The sequence below is a fragment of the Magallana gigas genome, chromosome 2 (genome assembly GCF_963853765.1).
Source record: "Magallana gigas chromosome 2, xbMagGiga1.1, whole genome shotgun sequence".
Lineage (NCBI taxonomy): Eukaryota > Metazoa > Mollusca > Bivalvia > Ostreida > Ostreidae > Magallana > Magallana gigas.
This window is the reverse complement of record NC_088854.1, coordinates 56608695-56626960: the sequence shown is the minus strand read 5'-3', so window position 1 is coordinate 56626960 and position 18266 is coordinate 56608695. Positions and strand designations below refer to the sequence as shown.

The 18266-nt window shown below is 36.4% G+C and overlaps 4 protein-coding genes across 10 annotated transcripts in view; 1 reads left to right on the top strand and 3 right to left on the bottom strand.

Moving 5' to 3' along the window:
* LOC105337548 (ATP-binding cassette sub-family C member 4) overlaps window positions 1-2065 on the bottom strand; it is a 52045-nt gene extending 49980 nt beyond the window's left edge. For 2 of the 7 annotated variants that reach the window (XM_034444629.2, XM_066077375.1), the window contains exons 1-2: window positions 1820-2058; window positions 1410-1503 (exon numbers count right to left, since the gene is read on the bottom strand). The gene's annotated coding sequence lies outside the window, so the exon portion shown is untranslated. Of the gene's footprint in view, window positions 1-1409; window positions 1638-1819 lie in introns of those variants that run through there. The other 5 variants (XM_066077372.1, XM_066077376.1, XR_004595887.2 and 2 more) reach the window with 4 other exon arrangements.
* Window positions 2066-2207: 142 nt separating this feature from the next.
* On the top strand, window positions 2208-9211 carry LOC105339652 (kelch-like protein 24). Its single transcript, XM_011445294.4, has 4 exons — window positions 2208-2281; window positions 2474-2708; window positions 3552-3733; window positions 4306-9211. The coding sequence occupies exons 2-4, from the start codon at window positions 2501-2503 to the stop codon at window positions 5746-5748; spliced, it is 1833 nt and encodes a 610-aa protein (XP_011443596.3). The 5' UTR covers window positions 2208-2281; window positions 2474-2500; the 3' UTR covers window positions 5749-9211.
* LOC105339651 (alpha-aspartyl dipeptidase) lies at window positions 7865-10005 on the bottom strand. Its single transcript, XM_011445289.4, has 8 exons — window positions 9845-10005; window positions 9523-9611; window positions 9318-9392; window positions 9130-9209; window positions 8780-8953; window positions 8642-8701; window positions 8303-8385; window positions 7865-8058 (listed from the first exon to the last, which is right to left on the bottom strand). Exons 1-8 carry the CDS (start codon window positions 9934-9936, stop codon window positions 7998-8000), a joined length of 714 nt encoding a protein of 237 aa, XP_011443591.3. The 5' UTR covers window positions 9937-10005; the 3' UTR covers window positions 7865-7997.
* Window positions 10006-12519: 2514 nt separating this feature from the next.
* LOC105339650 (flagellar attachment zone protein 1) lies at window positions 12520-17754 on the bottom strand. The gene is made up of 7 exons (XM_011445288.4): window positions 17367-17754; window positions 16493-16582; window positions 14945-16161; window positions 14579-14795; window positions 14349-14468; window positions 14108-14206; window positions 12520-13736 (listed from the first exon to the last, which is right to left on the bottom strand). The coding sequence occupies exons 1-7, from the start codon at window positions 17439-17441 to the stop codon at window positions 13425-13427; spliced, it is 2130 nt and encodes a 709-aa protein (XP_011443590.3). The 5' UTR covers window positions 17442-17754; the 3' UTR covers window positions 12520-13424.
* Window positions 17755-18266: the final 512 nt, after the last annotated feature.

Below are 18266 nucleotides of genomic sequence, written 5' to 3'. Positions count from 1 at the left end.
ACATGACTAATCATCATAAAGGTTAATGAGTTTTCATGAGAATTTCTATATGACCAAAGTGCAGATCGTTCAAATATCATCATGATTTTATACACATGCATGCTTAGCCTCGTCACCCGAGCTCCATAGTGTGAAGATGACAGTCATGCATGCACTCAGCCCAATGCCAATCTTTACTTACGTCAATTAAATCTAATAAATGAAAAGTAATCATACTTACAGCTCAAATTTAAAAGGTACCGGTATTAAATTCTTAAATTATAACATGAAAAATTGTGTTTTAACCCAACATTTAAATTCAATACAAATTGATAAAATAATCAAAAAGTTGTTTTATTTTTGTAAACAATTAAATGAAATGTATCCAAATTCCCCATCATTTCACAGGAAAAGTACCGGTATATATATAGATGTTTGAATAGTTAAATGTTCTCAACCTCATCTTATAAATTTTAATTAACACACAGTCATGTGTAACGGGATGGGAGAAATAATGACGGACCAGACCGGGTTTCGAACCCGGGCCCCCTGAATCTCTAGTCAGGTGCTCTACCAACTGAGCTATCTGGCGCCGGTATTCAAACCGGTCTGACAATCACATTCCTCCGCCCTTAAATGATCTTCGTCCCCAGAGATCACCCCCAGACTCTTCCCCTGGCAGGAGTTCACCTGTCAGTTCCAGGGGTTGGTCACGGCACCAAATGTAAAGCGATGGGAGAAATAATGACGGACCAGACCAGGTTTCAAACCCGGGCCCCCTGAACCTCTAGTCAGGTGCTCTACCAACTGAGCTATCTGGCGCAGGTATTTGAACCGGTCTGACCGTCACACATGTATATAAAACACCAGGTAACAGGATTTTTTCATGTGAAATCAAATACGAAAATAGAAAGAAAATCTTTTATTTTCTACATATTTGAAAATAGCTCAGTAATATAAGACCAAAAGATTGATCAATGTCATTATGGAAATCTTTAATAAAGTTTGTGAGGAAGTGAGAGTAGAATTATATAAGATTATCAAAAGTTGGGTAGTGTCATCTGACATTCAGAAAATTTATTGCCATCGGCTTAATAGGTGTGTGACTGGTAGTCAAAATATCAAATCTCACAGCTGAGTGGTGAAAGCGCTGGCATAGTATGCCAAAGGCCCTGGGTTCGAGTCCTGGTTGAGACTTCACATCGATTTCACCTTAAATTATCAGCCTGTTACCTTTAAGCAGAGTTAAGCCAACAGAACATAACCACTTAGGAGAATGCCTCACGCTGCATTCCTCCACTCATAGAATTTTACTTATAAACTTGAGGACTATCAATAATTTCTACCAAGAGGAGGAATAACTCAATGTGTTCACAGGTGCATGTACTTATAACTGCATGTTAGTCAATTTACATAGCTAATATACATACTTATCAGGTCGATCTCTGACAGTAGTTGGATCAATCCGCTGGCAGACTATGCCAGAGGCCTTGTGTTCCAAGTCCAAGTTGATGAGACTGATGACTGTTACAAAAATCGTTAGAATGTGCATATAGGACTTTTATTTTTCAAGAATCAAACTATTATTGGGTAAATAAAGGAAAAAATAAGGCATTACATGATAATCATAATCATTTAATCAATAACCATCAACTGTTGAAATTCGATACATTTATGTATGGTTATGGACCAGTTTGGGGGGGGGGGGTGTAAAGGGAACTTGTTCATTATGACGTCATAATGAATTCGAGAACTAATACAATACACTTTAAATCAGCTGATCAAGAGCAATACGCTGATGCAAATATGCTACAGATCATTTTCTTATCTTATAACATACCTTCAAATGACTCCAGTTACGTCCCTACACAACTAACGTCATGTCATTCCCCACAACCACAAAGCATGAAAAAAAAATAATTCACTCATACCATAAATATTTCGATATAATATGACCATTTGTTCTTTAGAATAAACTACGTGTTTATTTATAGTGAATTTAACATAACAATTTTTTTTAAAATGTAGGATATTCTTATAGCCCCAGTATGTGTTAAACATATTAAAATACAACAACAAAAACAACAGTTGTTTACTCGATTTTTCTACTTTCGCTTTAGAGAAGCATTTCCGCTGAGCAGCTATGACATTTGCGTATTGTAGGATTTTGTATCAGAGGTTTGTTTTCTTAATTTTTGCACTGTGTTTAAACAACCATTTTATTAAGTTTTAGCTATAGCTATAAATATGTTGCCCTTGCAGTTTAGGTAGACAAGAACGTACATGGATCAGTGAACACAAGGTGATCTTTGTATACAAAATATTTTGTGACAAATTTCTTTTTACAACAGACTACAGTCTACTTGTGTACTTCCCTGTAGATGCATTAATAGTACTAGTATTTGAATCTCCTTGTATAACTTCCTTGAAAACTGGGGCAATGTGTGGTTCTAGATATTTATAAGTAAAACACTAGGTCTATTTCTATTGATAGGTGATCGCTGTTGAGATCTAGCACACTATGGCTGAATCAAGGCTGCCCGGCGAAGGGAGCAAATTGGGTATGGGCCAGTCATTTCTCAACAGCATGTCTGAGAGTGCGAGGAAGCGCTACCTAGAGAGCATGATGGCGGGTATCATGGAGATGGGAATGGAGGGAGAGAACTCTGACGTGGAGATTATAGTGGAGGGAGAGAGCTTTCCTTGCCACAAACTCCTACTGGCTGCAGGTGGGTGTCCGACAACAAATTAACACTGTTCATGCACTGATTATGCATAATAAAAGCCATTATATACTCTGTCCCAAGATATCCTAGATTTACATTTTGCTTAATTGCATTTTACTTATAAATACCTCAGGGTTCAAATGATGTTCATCATTCAAAAGTATGAAAAATTTCCAAGATTTCTCAGTTGAAATGCCCCTGTTACTCCATCAGGTTTCAATACAATGCTAAAAAATGTGATGTCTATAGGGAGATTTTGTATTGCAACAAGCCCAGATGATAACGTTGTAAAATTACGCGATGTATTCCGAATGGAGGAAAGATGTAAACATTCCCCATTATAAATCTCTGTAAGGAATCTGTTTTCTTTCCTGTGAATTTTTATGAGTGAGAGACGATAATGTGTCAATGAAATTATCTTGAAAATTATCCCTTTCAACTATTTCAATTGCACTTCTTTCACGGGTGCGTGTCTTTTTATTGAAAATCGTCCAAATGAGCTGCATAAATATCTTGGGACAGACCATAACTATATTCAGAGTTGTTATTTTTTAATATGCATGTTTGAATAATTTGAGAATTACTTGAAATTACTGTTTATCAGAAATAACTCGGATAAATGTGTAATTAAGTTTGTGATGTGTTATTGAATATACTATGGTACTTATTGATAATAAAATGTTTAAAGTAAAAAATCACTTACCTGCATGTGTGCGATACTATCCAAAAAATCTAAGAGCCTGATTTTCTCTTTGAAGTCAATTTTTTTCACACAGTAGAAAATTGTGATCAGCAGAAAAACAGACATTTGTTTTAGAATCCTAATTTTACTTTTCATTTTTTCAGGTTCGCCATATTTTAAGTCAATGTTTAATTCTGGGATGTTAGAGACAACTAGCAAAACCTTGGAGCTACCAGACATTCAAAAAGCCACATTTAAGGCATTTAGAACCTACATATACACAGGTCAGGAGGATATAAACAGCGAGAATGTGGTTGAACTACTGAGGGCAGCCGCTATATTTCAGGTAGTCCAGCAATTCTCAAAGGGAATGTGGCATTGGGGTGTACCGGTATATTGCTTCCCCTTGTTCATTCAGCCATTCATTCATTCAGTTATATTTTATTTAGAATACTTCAAACTTTGCATATTATACATATCCATGTCTTGCAGATAGTTTGCAATGAATTTAAAACAATTTCATGTTCCAGTACTAAAGACAGTGCATAGATTAAAAAAATGTTCTGCTAAAATCTGTCCAAAAGACCCCCCCCCCCCTCCTCCTTTATATCATAAACAGATTTTGATTTTGCATTAATACATTACAAAAGACCATTGAGACCTGATGAAAAAATACCTTGTATCGGTACATCAATGTTAATAATGAGGGGTAACCACAAAATCCACAAAACTGAGCCACCATGAATTTAATGATTCCAAAATACAAGTATTCAAATATTCAATGGTAATACTTTCCTGATCCCAATGCAAGTATTAGTCATTGTTAATTTTGTTTAATCTGTCAAATACCAGTAGCAGTAATAACACCTTATGTTCTAGGTTAGAATTAAAAGCTATGCATCATTTTGTTCATTTTAGGTACAGGCTTTACAAGATTCCTGTGAAGAATATCTCAGCAAGGAAATGGATACAGAAAACTGCCTTGAAGTCTTCAAACTGGCTCGTCAGTTTGGAGGCAAAATCCTACTCGAGAAATGTCGCCCTTATGTGATGGAGGGTTTCAATGGTTTGTGGAAAACCAAAGAATTTGATGATCTTGATGTGGATGACATTTTGGACATCGTCAAAGACGATGATCTGGTTCCAGTGGATGAGGAACAAATATGTGAGGCCGTAATCCGCTGGGTGAAAGCGGATAAAAAACACAGGGAGGATCACATTGACAAACTGTTTAGATACGTGAGATTAGTTAAAATTAGTCCGGAGTATCTTCTGGCTGAATTATATAGTGAGGACTTATTGACAGAAGACGTCAATTGTTGCAGGATGTTGGATGAAGCCCGGGACTATCACATGCTGCCAGCCAGACAACAAGAGTTCTGCTCCACCAGATTTCACCTGCGCAATAGTGATGACTTTGAGGAGGTTACTATGGTGATTACGGAGTATGACATGGAGAGATCTGGATCATTCTATCAGGATGGCAAGTGCTTGTGGGCTTTCAGTTTTAACCAGAACCGTTGGTACACACTGGCACCAATCCCACTGGACAAAAACCCTGGGATGGACTTCCAAATGATAACCTACAGAAGTGACTTGTATCTGTCAGGAGGAACAAACAATTCAAAGAACTTGCTGCATTACGATGCAGAGAGAAATGAGTGGAACTTGGTGGAAGCTCAGATGAAGCGAGGTCGCTCCTGTCACATCATGGTAGCTGTAAGGGAATCTATATATATCATCGGGGGGAAAAATCCAAAAGCCAAGGAAGGAAAAAATGTGTTGAGTTCTATTGAGGAGTACAGCATCAGGGGACGGAGATGGAGAGCCATGGGTGAGCTAATGACACCAGTCCATTCTGCAGCCTCTACAGTGATAGGAGAAAGGATTTATATTTTTGGTGGAATCGATCAAAATGGGACTTATGTCAGAGACATACAGGTGTTTGAAATCAGAACGAGGGAATGCAAAGTTGTTGGTCATCTGGATCTGGAGCAGCCGGTTGCTGTGTCATCATTTGGACGTCTGAATTTCATTATAAATGCCAAGGGTGACATAATAAAGTTTGATATCATGAAAAAGGATGAGGATTACAAACTGAATTTCAAGCCTCTGATGAAACTCTCGCCCTCCTATCTGCCTCTATTAGGGTTCACCCATTACAGGGGTAGGATTTTACTGCTCTCAGCCAGCCAGAACAAAAAAGATGCATTCTCACAAATGATACAGATAGATATGAGGAAATCGTCAATGAGAGCAGAGGTGGTAACTCCTCGGAACAATACAAAACCAAAACCTATACATGCCTGCACACGGAACATCATCAATAAGCAGTTCTTATATCACACTTACTTTCAATAATACTGATTGCTCAGCATCCATTTTAGAAGATAATCATGATATGAGGTGTTATTGTCTGAAACAGAGTTATTTTTCATTAAAAAAGCTTTTTGAAACTTATTTTATTACCTTTTTATATCAGCCATTTTCATTTGTGCCAATTGTTTTCAAGTTTTTACACAAGTGTTTTATTTTGAACCCAATCCATTACATCCTTCATATTACCTCAAAGACAGCCAACTACCTGTACATTACAGTATTTCATTTCGGCATTTTGGCAGAATTTTTTTTACTTTTGTAACTTTTATTTTCTGTACAACCATGAATGTGCATGCAATTTTGATTGTCAAACTTTTTATTTTTATTTTTTTTGTAATCCCCCTTCTCTTTACTGCATCTCTTTTTTTAAAAATTGCTTAATATGTTTAACAAGGCTGAAAATTATGTAATGTTTTTTGAAGATTTTTCATTTTTAGCTGCATTTATTTATGAAAATAAGACTATATGTAAAGGGGTTAAGCATTTGAATGTGTGCGTCCACAGGTACGTGTGAAGCTACAAGTATATTTACACGTACACATACAAATAAGGTTATGTTTGATAAACTGAGCGTGTAAGCAAACATGTAAAATAATTAAATTTAACATTTTCAACATTTCAGTTACTCTCACTGGTTATCAAAAAATTTTCAAAATTCAAAAAATTTATCAAAAACCAAAAGCACAGGAGTCTTCCTCAATTTATTGTTTGCTTTATATAAAACAACGTTTGTTATGCACAAAGTTTATATATTTTTTTTTTTATTCCAAAAGATTTTCACCTCCTTGTACTTTTGATTCTACACCATTTTGTACAACTTGTAGAATTATGCAGTATGCAGAAATTAGGATGTAATACTTGTAAAATTAGGGAATTCCCCTAGTTACAAATACTAGTACACGTACACATTCAAATGCTTAACCTCTCTTATAATGCAGTCAATAAATTTAGTTGATGCAGAAATATATGGGGACATAGTACAGCATACTTTTAATGATATCAGTATTGAGAACGATACACCAAGGATCATTATGGGTTCTGAAATTTACATTTCTATGAGGAATATGGGATCTGGCCCTTATACAAATTACCTTTTTTTTTTCTTTTTTTTTTTTTAAACACATCTATAAAGAAATTCAATTTGTAGTGTTATCTCAGACATTAAAATGTAAATTTCTAGACATAAGGGCAGATGGTTACCATAGTTGATGTAAAGAAAAATTTTAAATTAAGATGTTTCTGCACTTACTGTAAGTTCAGATGTGAATTTTTTTACTTCAAGTTTTGATTAATTTTAAAATTAATTAATACAGAAATTATTAATTAAGGAGGAGAATCATGGCAGATTTTCATCTCATTATGAAACATTCCATGGTTAATATTTGTTATAAGTACATTAGGTAATTTCTTGTTGTAATACGGTTTTATTCCAGATTTTTTCGTATGTTGATTCTCTGTTAGTCTATTTCCCTCAACAATCTGTGTTTAAATCCCTTTGTAAGATGTACCACATACTGTAAACATATTATATTTGGCTGTGTATCCTTTTTAGTGTTTTGGCATAAAGCAGCTTCCATTTAATTTCAAGTACATAGCTAAGTGCCATGCATGTATGTATGTTCATATTTAAGAAAAGAAATGATTGCAGGAACATGCTAATTCAAATTCATGTCATTTTGTTGAAAAGCTGTTGTCCGCCAAAAACGTACAAATATATGCCATATATACATGTGTATATATTTAGAGTACTTTGTATAGATACAAAAAAGGGCACCTGATTTTTGGTTTTTATAATTGATTTCAACAATGTTTTTTACTGGCTAAATGGCTGAATTGCAAACATGATGACTAAACCTCTATTGCCAATGCTTTATCTGTGAGTTCACCAAGCCAATATTCTCTCCTGACTATATTCCATTTAAAGCTGTATGTCTTTCAAGAATGTTTTGACCAATAAAAAAGTCTCTGGACATTTTCTATGATATTTAAATACACGAGTGTAACACCCCCTCCCCCCAAATTCTAATTTCTCAGTCTAAATTTTATTCCTGGGCAGTTCAATTAAAAGAACAGGTAGTTAAATAAGTAAACACATACGTACCGGTACATGTATTTACTGTGAAAAAATTTCATTTTTAAACATCCTGTATATCAATATTTATCTAAATTATAATTGTATTTTTTTAAACAGAAACAAAGTTGTTGTGGTCAAATGTCTGTCTATGATAGAACTAATTACTGAGAAGAGCACTCAAATCATCATCTGGCTGGTATTCGACTGGTTCCTTCCCCCTACAATGATGACATAATAAATATAGTAAGATAAACGCAGATTACATAATATTAAAGAATAGATACAGTATATAACTCAAACAATTTAAAGTAATTACAAACAGTTCAAGCCAGTTTATGGAAGTCTCCTTGTTCTGTGTATTATTGCCGGTACGTGGATTAACCTTTCAGATGTCAGTCGTGCCCAGGTTCATGTATTCGTGGGCCGGTATATTATTTAGTAGATGCTAGATAGTATATTCACCTGACAAATAGCCTTGCCCCTGTTTTGCCTTTTAATGTTGCTTTGTCTCCCTCCACTAAAAGAATACAGCCTTCTCTGAGTCCCTGCAAACAATGAGCTCCACATGTATTTGTATGTATAAAGAGGTTTTGCATATGACAGCAACATAAATTGAACTTTTCTAATTTCATGAAAGGGCTATGAATTCTGTTATGCCAATACATCAAAATGTGTGGTCTATGAAATGGTATCTGCAGTTTATGTCACCATTAAAAGATAAACATTACAATATATCAGGATTAAAATAATGCTTGCACTTGATTTGGAAGAAATTAATATCTATGTAGTCTGCATACTGACCAGAACAGGGGGCGATGTTTCATACTCGTGGTATTGCTTGATTCGTGCCTCACGGGTTTCCTGAAACAAATCAATTTCGCAACTTTAAAACTTGCAAAAAAACAAATAGGAATAAAAATATTTCTAATGGAAACTGACCCCCATGTGTTTGCTGTTGGGGTCAGGGTCCAAATAATGAGGGTTTATGTTGAACGGAACGAGTCCGATGGCATCAAATGTGGGCGGGTGAACGATGGGCATGTCATTGGTTGTATTGATGCTGTGGGTGGCCACATTTGTTCCAGCACTTGACCCTATATATGGCACATTCTCCTGTTTAATGAGATCCATAATAAACATTGAGAATACATATAACAGGAAAGCAAAAAACACAGCTGACTGCATGGATTGAATTGAGGATCTTCAATTTGAAGGTAATTGGGTGCTCCGTTCCATCAACTAAGTTAGCTTTATAATTTAGAGTTGATCTATGTTGCATTGTCTCTTACATTGGTAACTCGTTCCCTGATCAACTCCACAATTTTCTCGTCATACAGTGTTTTCAGCAGTCTGAATGTATTTCCTCCACCTGAGGATTAGATTTACAAAAGCATATAGCAAGATCAATAAAGTGTTTTAAAATATTAATTTATGAAGACAATATACATGTACATTGTAAAATTGTTCAGAACCTCACCAATGAAAATGGCTTGAGCAGCTTTCACTGCCTCTACGGCACTTTTATGTTCATGGATTCCATCAAGATCATAGCCTTCAAAAATATTCAGAGGTATAGTATGACTATTCCTGTTGAAGTGACAATTAAGTGCTTGAGCTGTTTTTATACCATACTACATGTACTTATAATCGCAAAATACATGATCAAAATACATTTTACGTACCCATCTCGTTGAATGCTGTTCTTGCAAGCTTTGTGTATGCATCCCTGTCATGAAGAGCATAGGGGGCAAACAAAACCTTCTGGACTGAACTGAAACAAGATCATTAATCAAATTAAATCTACATATATAAATATATATGCAGTATGTAGAGAGGGTATATTTATTTCTCTTTCCATACATTTACCACTGTTTACGGCTTATATTGACAGAGGCCTGTGATAATTAAGATGTACATGCACATGATGGTACACGCCCCCTTCTTGGCCCCCATTTACGATTATCTTGAAAGAGTTTTATACAACCGATTGATTTATTCACTTACCTACTTAGAAAGGATTTTATCTGTTCTTTGCAGTGATCTAAATAACCACTTCCATGAAGAGTAGAATTGGAAATTAAAAGTAAACGCCTCATTGTGTCTTGTTGAAAGGCAAAGTGAAAGTAATTTTAGTGTAGAAGGGAACGACAACTCTGGACAGTCTTGGCTATTTATCTACCACTTTACCTGCTTTTAAAATGCGTATGCATGCACTTAATCTCGCCGCTTCACTTTTCTTACGAATGTATGCGTAAAAAATATGCTAAATTTATCTTGTCAACTAAATCTTGTCAATTTTAGTTAATTAAATATAAATAAAGTTGATATGCATGTATATTCGTTTTCAGTCAAACATTTTTAAAGTAGAAGTGGTTCTATTTATAAACGAAAACTTACTCAGCATGCTAGCTTTGTTGTTCTTATAAAACTTAAATTTTGCGCCGCCCCTCCCCCTCCCCCTCCTTTTTTAATGTCAACCAGTAAGTTGAAAGGACCAGCCAACCATCCTATATATATATATTTAGATAATATACTGCATCTATTTGGAAGTGTAACGTGCATCCGTGCAGTCTTTGCATTCTGTACTCTCAATAATGTAGCCAAGTTCGACACGACAGAGAAATAATTAATCAATACGTAGTCAACCTGAAACTTATAAAATGGGAGGAAAATACTTGTAGCACTCAGTATATGTATATGCAGTTGTTGACAAATCTAGTTGTGTTTACTGGCGTGACTGATGTGATAATTTCATGAATTTGGAAATGTTTAATACAAAAGAAAAGTCATAAAAATATAATACCGGTACATGTGCATTGGTATAGCCAGTTTGCTCAGGCGAGAGATGCAGTCCATGAGCCTTTTGTAGTCGTTCCCGTGGAGACTAACATCTGTTACTTCCTTTGAAACCATACAAACAATTAAAAAACAAAATCTAATTTCACCTATAATATCAAAGATGAACAGCTGTGTTGATTCTAAACTTTAAAGATACGTATCCTTAATGGATAAGTTATACCGAGTCTGTAAACGGAAATTTTTCCGAAGGGTTCGCTATTCCGTATGAACTGCTGATAGAAGCATTTTGCTGTTTATATCATCATCTCTCTTTACCAGAATTTCTCATTTATAAGTCAGGGGTAGACATCAACCTATAAATCTCCTTGACCGTCGGGCACGTGAACTCAAGCTCTGACTAGCCCGAGTAATTAAGAAGAAGAAGAAACATGAAATAATTTTATCTCTAAGTAACTCAATATCCGAATTGCATATACATTACACATTCTTTTTATTATAACGTATTAAAGAAGTAAACAGTAATACTGTAGACAAAGTAAAGTGTCATTTTTTGTTATGTATTTAAAAGTCATCATTTAAACTGTACACTGAGCCAGGGGTCATATGCAATTAAGAAATTCAGCAAAGCATCCTCATCCTCTTCCTTTGTCTACTTCAAATGTGGTCCACCTTGTCTTTGTCTATTGGTTTACCAAATGTGGTCCACCTTGTCTCTGTCTGTTGGTGTACCAAATGTGGTCCACCTTGTCTCAGTCCGTTGGTGTACCAAATGTGGTCCACTGTGTGTGTGTCTATTGGTGTACCAAATGTGGTCCACCTTGTCTCTGTCCGTTGGTGTACCAAATGTGGTCCACCTTGTCTATGTCTATTGGTGTACCAAATGTGGTCCACCTTGTCTCTGTCTGTTGGTGTACCAAATGTGGTCCACCTTGTCTCTGTCTATTGGTTTACCAAATGTGGTCCACCTTGTCTCTGTCTATTGGTGTACCAAATGTGGTCCACCTTCTCTCTGTCTTTTGGTGTACCAAATGTGGTCCACGGTGTGTCTGTCTATTGGTGTACCAAATGTACCTTGTCTTTGTCTGTTGGTGTACCAAATGTAGATTGCACTTCCTGCATTACAGTCATCAAATGATGGGCCGTCTATTGCCACTGTCAAAAGGTGGTTCGTCATCTTGAAATGCAATCAGACTAGCACAAGAAAATCCATCTTGCATACAGCACGGTGGACACTTCAATGATTATTGAGATCTCTGTTAACATAAGGGTGGGATTATTACCTCTAATCAGAGCACAGATAGAGAGGCCCTTCTAGTAAAGGCCGATTCTACTTTATATGCATGTTCACAGTCCAATCGCCTTTAGGAAGAGAAGGGGCAAGAAAAGTTGAACGGGAAAAATGAAAGATGAAAGAAAAAAATCCCATCAAACGAACGCGACCTGTTGGCCTCAGAGGCCCGAACCCAGCGGTGCTTTTTGTAGCACATTTAACTTACCTTTTTTTTCTCGATGTAACGATACATGTACAGTGGTCGATTTGTTTCTCATGATTTGATTTGTTTTCTATCCAACCTCATTTAAAGAAAGCAACTCGATGAGCAATTACCAGTCTTATAAAAAAAAAAAAAAAAAAAAAAAAACTTACCCGTCAATTTCATGTTCCATAAGAATCAATGGTAAAATTAACCACCTATGGCAATAAGACATTTGTTTAAACTACTAGTATCTAAAAATATGTTTTGCTTTATGTTCAATTAATGATGTTAATTATGAAAATGCGCCTCTTAATCTCAAACATTGAATATTACATGTATATTTATTTATTTTTATGTATACTTTTTTCTGTTAGAAATTCCATTAAATATAAATCCACAAAGCAATATACTTTGACATCATTTTATTCTCAACAACAAAATAGACACAACAGATGTACAGGATATACACAACCGCAAAATGCCAAGCAAAAAAAATGTCACTAACAACTGATACAACTCATCCAACCATCTAATGGAAAGGGAGTGAAAAACACTCAATAAAAATTACTACAAATAAACGTCCTAAAAACCACAGGATAAATGGATTCCTTATCAAATAATATATGATGGTAGTCTCTACTTCTATATAGTTATACGGTGTAAAATAAAATCTCCGGGGAAATGGCACCAATTAGATAAAAATATCGTTAAGTATTGCATTTAGTGTAATACTAGAATTACGACAACCGGACGCTGTTAACATCCGGTGACTAGACAAAGCGTGAGCATCATTAAACAATTGATTTCTTCACCCTCTTCGTAAAAAACACCTTACCCATCTATTTTGTGTGCTGAGTTAGTATATTAAATGCAAAAACAAATAAAAGATGAATAAATACTAATTTAAAAACAAGAACTAAAACAAGCGAGACGAGTCCGACATTTTCTGAATATAATAAAAATCTTTGCCTTAATGCAATAAACACTCAAAAAAAATATTTACATCTCAAAAGACCCTTTTCTTTATAAAAGATCCAGATCTGTAATACGACTATTAGAAGGCAGTGGTACAGACTGGGCTCTGTATTGGTCAACACAATGCATGTAAAACAACAAATTAAAAAATCGAAGACTTAAAATAAATTACAATACAACATGACGTCATTGTTAAGGAAAAACTAAATGCCAAGCATTGATCAAAATGGCGACTTCCTGAACAATCCCTATTAGCAGGGTTAAAAAATAAATGTTAACGTGGACCCTTGTCAATCTTTGATTTGCAATAGAACGACCCAACATCATTGGGACCATTACACCGGCCTAGGGGAGATAGCCTGCACTTTCCCTTTCTGAAGCACCGCGCCATTTTCCTCCCTCAAAACGGCGGGCCACACAAGATAGTCTACCACATCCCCTTCTGTGGTGTAAAAGTTGTACTTTTCCCGATCCACGGGTGTTCCGTGCCGAACTTTGAACTGCAGGTACATGGGTGGGTCCTGGACCACCATCTCCCAGCTAATGGCAAGACACCTGGTGATGTAGGGGGCAATGTCCTTTACTTCCTTCATGTGGAAGCTTCTTAGGTGACGGGACTTCTGGAAGTCTAACACACTCAGGAAATCCTGGAAATCAAAAGCATTCAATGAGAATTCCAAGTTATGCTGATAATCAAAGTGAAATGGTTTCTACATTTCGAAAATTTTGTTTGTTCTAAAAATTAGTTAGTCTGCCCTTCTTATCTTTGTGGATCAGAATTTTTTCCCTTATATATTACATTTTAGAACATGTACTTTTAAATTCCCCTGATGCAATACAAAAACCAATATGATTTTTAATACAGTTGCAAAATTGATAACTATGTACTGATTGTATGCTACCGTATTCAGCCCTAGTGTAATCCAGACAACTTTTAAAATAATTACATGTAATAAAGTCGGTTCTGTTATTGGTAGACTAAAACTGGGTTTAAACAAGGTAAACCTAGGGATCTTACATCGTATAAGCTATCAAGGAAGTCCCTGGATGGATCCTTGCGGAACTGTACAATCTGGTGACGTAGACTTGGCGGAATATTCTCGGGCGTCGACTGTTTCTGTATAATAATATTCTTATATATATTCTAAAACAAGATTTTATAAAAGAGTTTAAATCACAACAACAACAATAACAACATCAATAACAACACGACAAGAAGGAAGAAATCGAATCGAAAAGAAATCAGTATTGATACTTACAGATGACGGCGATCGTCTGCTGATGCTGTTACGTCCGTGAGTGACGGAAGGGTTCGTCAGTAGAGAGTACACGGAGTCCAACTGTTGCCTGGCCGTCCGTCGGCAATGAAGGTACGCCTCCTGAAACAATAGAGATCACAATGTTGGTTTACGCTGTCTATGGAAGCCTTTGGAAAATTACTGATATTTTTAGAAAATTTACATCTTATGTTTGGGCGTATGAAGATTACCGTGCAGAAGTCCATCAGTATCTGTAGCGATTTCTTCTCCTCCCTTTTAAATACTGTTGTGAGCTTTTCAAATGCTTCCCGCCACAAACCTCCGTAAAGTTCTACAGCAAACCGCTCTGATATTTTCCGCATGCGGTCCATGTCGTCTGCTAGAGGCGCAGCTGGTGAAGCGGCGCCATTCATTTTGGCGGGACTTTTCTTTTCTTGTTCGTGTAATCTGTGATTAAAAAGGGAACATTTTTAAAAAAACTCATCTTTCGGGTTTTATTTCGTACACGGAAATATGTTACTTTACAATGAATAATTAATAGCGCATTGTTCACGGGTGCTTTGTACAGGTTGCCTACATTATCTAAAATCGCGTACCGTTTCATGAGTTCCTCGTTAAGTTTTTTAGCTTCCCTCATTTTCTTCTCGGCTTTGTTGCACGCTTCTTCCTTTTCTTTGACAAGTGACGCCATTGTTTGTAGCTTGATTCCTTGAACTTTGATCTCTTCGTTCAGCGTCGAGTGCTTTCTTACAGAGATCTCCAATTCTGCCTCTTTCTCGCCATGAGCTATCGACAACTCATCCATCTTCCTTTTTAGGTTTTCCACCTCCGTCATGAGAACTGACAGCTGTGATGACATCAATGATTTCTCGTTCTCCACACGGAGCAAATTCGATTTCTTCACCTCCAGTTCCACTTCCAATTTCTTTATTTTTGCCATCAAAGCAGTGTTTTCTTTTTTCATATCCTCTAAAGCAGCAAACTTATCGCCATTTGAATCTTCCATGTTGTCTTTATCCACCTCCAGACGAATAATACGAAGTTCCAGCTCATCCAGATGGTGCCTTAGTGTTGTGACGTCTTTACTGACCATTTTCTGGGATTCTCCTAAGGTTTCCACGCGCGGTAACACATCGTCCGGTGTTTTCTGTTTCTCTTTTGCTGACTCGATCGAATCAAGTCTAGGGGCAAGTTTGCAACACAACTGGCTTAACTCCTCGAACGATGCCAAAATATTTTGTCTTTCTTTGAGAGCAATTCCTAACCTTTCCTGTACTTCGTCATTCATCCTATCTTCTTCCTTGGCTACTTTTTTCTTTAACTCTGCGTACTCAGAGGACATATTCTTTTCTCGCGCCTGTATTTGTTGGTTCAAGTCTTCCAGACTTTTAACTTTCTCTTCCAGCTCTAATTTTTCTGTCTGTGCTTTCTTGAGTTTGTCATTCTCGGACGCCTTTTCTCTTAGTTTAATATTCTCTGTTCTTAGTTGTGCGATCTCCGATCGTAGCTTTTCCACCTGACTCTCTAGTGCATCGCTTTCTGCATCTTTCTTTTCCGCCGCGATGGGAGCGGATTTTTTCTCCGACTGTGAGCGGGTGGGTTTTGGGGGAATTTGCTCAGGAATTGTTTGTTCCGATTGTTTAGCTTGCTGTGGGATGACTTCATTTTCTTTCGCTTCTGTTGTATGCTCGTCAGACGTACTATTTTTCTCCCTTCTCTTCTGCAGTTTGTTTTCCAGCTCCTTAATCAAAGGACTGCTGGTCTCCTCGGGCGGTGGCACTTCCGCCTCCTCTTTATGTACGTCCCCATTTTGCTAAATTCAAAATAACGATTTATTATGATGTGCTTATTAAATTGTTTGGGCTTATGTACAATTTTAATCATCGGATATAGAAGTAAGTCAAACTGACTGTAATGTGACTGGATATTTACATGTTACCAACTCATAACAAAATTAGTGTTTACTGTTAAGGTCATAAATCTGTGCAAAATAAAATTTCCTGAGCCAATGCATGATCATTACACTTACTTCAAATATTACCAAGAACGACGACCCCCACCTCCCCCCCCCCCCACCCCTCTCACTGCAATGCTAACACTATTAATGTATACAGATCCATTGTTATCCTTAATTAAGTAATTACCTGGGCTTTATCTGGAATACTTTCCTCTACCGGTGGTTTTCGTTCGTCCTCAATGGGAGCCGGGATCTGTTCTCTGTGTTTTGCATCTTTCTGTTTTGGGAGAAAAACAAGGTTTTAGTGAATTAATAACCGGTCCCTTTTTAAGGTCACGGTCACTGCACGTAATGCGGCTGTTAAATGCCCGTTTTTATCTAATTCTTACAGCAATTATATACCGGGTTTGGGCATATTTAATATAGCTAGTGACCGGTAAACATAATCTGGATTAATCCATGCAACAGCGAGTTACCAGAACGTTTAAATTCGACTTCCGTTCAAGATTGTTTCGCTACCGTATTTATTCCACTTATCTAGTAAAAATATAGGCAAAAATCGCGAGGAATAATTTTCTCCCAATTAACACTTAATAAGAAAATCAATAATGTGTTCCCCAATACGAAAAATTGAAATTTTAGAAATTAAAAAAAAAAGACAATTTTTAAGGTTGTGTGTGAAGCCCGTCGATAAATTATTTGTTTTGACTCATATTTACAACACGTGTAGGTTGCACATTATTTACTCGAACTAAAACCCGGCACATGGTCACGGAAGATGTCCCAGTCAGCTGATGTCGTTCTCAAGTTGTTAGCCGAGGTATAAATGTTTTACGAAAAACCAATAAATTGTACATGTTTTGGATATATCGGTGATGTTCATATAACTGCTGGCTATAGTTTTGACAACGAGATACACATCTTACGCATCATGTACACAAACATAAACTTGTTAATTACACAAAGAAAAAAATCGATGCTTTGGAAGCTTAATTAATACCAATGATTTTTGTAGTTAAAATCAGAATGACACGAATAAAGACCAAAGAGCGATGTCTCACCTTCCTGTCCTTGGGCTCTTTGTTTCCTCTCTTCACTTTGCTTTTCTTCCCAAAGCATGAAAACAGGCTCGACATGGCTGCCCAGACTCTGGCTTTCCCAGATCCACTTACAAGGATATTACGGTGATCAGATATCTCTCCCCACCACAAATCCGGGCGTGAATCTTATCTCTGGTGGGCAATGATCAAACATAAACAATCACCCGATTATCGGTCAAAATCACCACATGATATCACTGTCTGTACTACTGCATTCACAATCACTGTTTATTCATAGCAAATAATGAATTATGCACAACGGGGAGAAGTTATTATTTTCTTCCGTTTACGCTACTATTGGAAAATCGAGCTGTGTGCTTGCAGATTTGCTGGATTTGAAGATTTCTGAAACTCTTCTCTCTATGCCGAGTAACTTTCTGTCTTTTAGTAACTCATTGATCTCAGATTTATAGGTAAATGTTTTCCGCCGTTGATTACTATATCCCCGTGATTTGACACATGGCCTCTACATGTAATTACGAGCTGATTATGTACACATGTCAAATCCAGCCATTACACAGCCTGTTAACTAATCGCCGTGCCATACTGTGCAAACACTGAAGAAATACTCATCAGTGCTAATTATAATTAGCGAAGAGTGAAAAATATTTTAAAAAAAAAAAATCCGTAAACTATCAACGTATGAATTAATTTGAACACTCTTGGAAAATCGATATGCCTTGGACAATACCTTTTTGAAATACCATTTTCATATAATTAGGTCTGTAACAGTTGTTGTGATGGACAAAACTTTAAAAAAAACAAAAAACAAAGCTTTAAAAGCGTTGAAGTTAATTAGTAATACATGTGCATTACATAGTGTTAAGGTGTGTATTAAAGCTTGGGGTTGAGGTGCTCAAA

Bases quoted from the DNA above. Each gene is read 5' to 3' on its own strand.
- LOC105339652 (XM_011445294.4), top strand. From the start codon at position 2,501: ATGGCTGAATCAAGGCTGCCCGGCGAAGGGAGCAAATTGGGTATGGGC. The intron at 2,709-3,551 runs GTGGGTGTCCGA...TCATTTTTTCAG, and splicing joins CAAACTCCTACTGGCTGCAG to GTTCGCCATATTTTAAGTCA. The intron at 3,734-4,305 runs GTAGTCCAGCAA...TGTTCATTTTAG, and splicing joins GGGCAGCCGCTATATTTCAG to GTACAGGCTTTACAAGATTC.
- LOC105339651 (XM_011445289.4), bottom strand. From the start codon at position 9,936: ATGAGGCGTTTACTTTTAATTTCCAATTCTACTCTTCATGGAAGTGGT. The intron at 9,612-9,844 runs GTAAGTGAATAA...ATCTTGTTTCAG, and splicing joins ATAAAATCCTTTCTAAGTAG to TTCAGTCCAGAAGGTTTTGT. The intron at 8,702-8,779 runs GTCAGTTTCCAT...GATTTGTTTCAG, and splicing joins CCAACAGCAAACACATGGGG to GAAACCCGTGAGGCACGAAT.
- LOC105339650 (XM_011445288.4), bottom strand. From the start codon at position 17,441: ATGTCGAGCCTGTTTTCATGCTTTGGGAAGAAAAGCAAAGTGAAGAGA. The intron at 16,583-17,366 runs GTGAGACATCGC...CTCCCAAAACAG, and splicing joins AAGAGCCCAAGGACAGGAAG to AAAGATGCAAAACACAGAGA. The intron at 14,796-14,944 runs GTACGCGATTTT...TTTTAATCACAG, and splicing joins AACGAGGAACTCATGAAACG to ATTACACGAACAAGAAAAGA.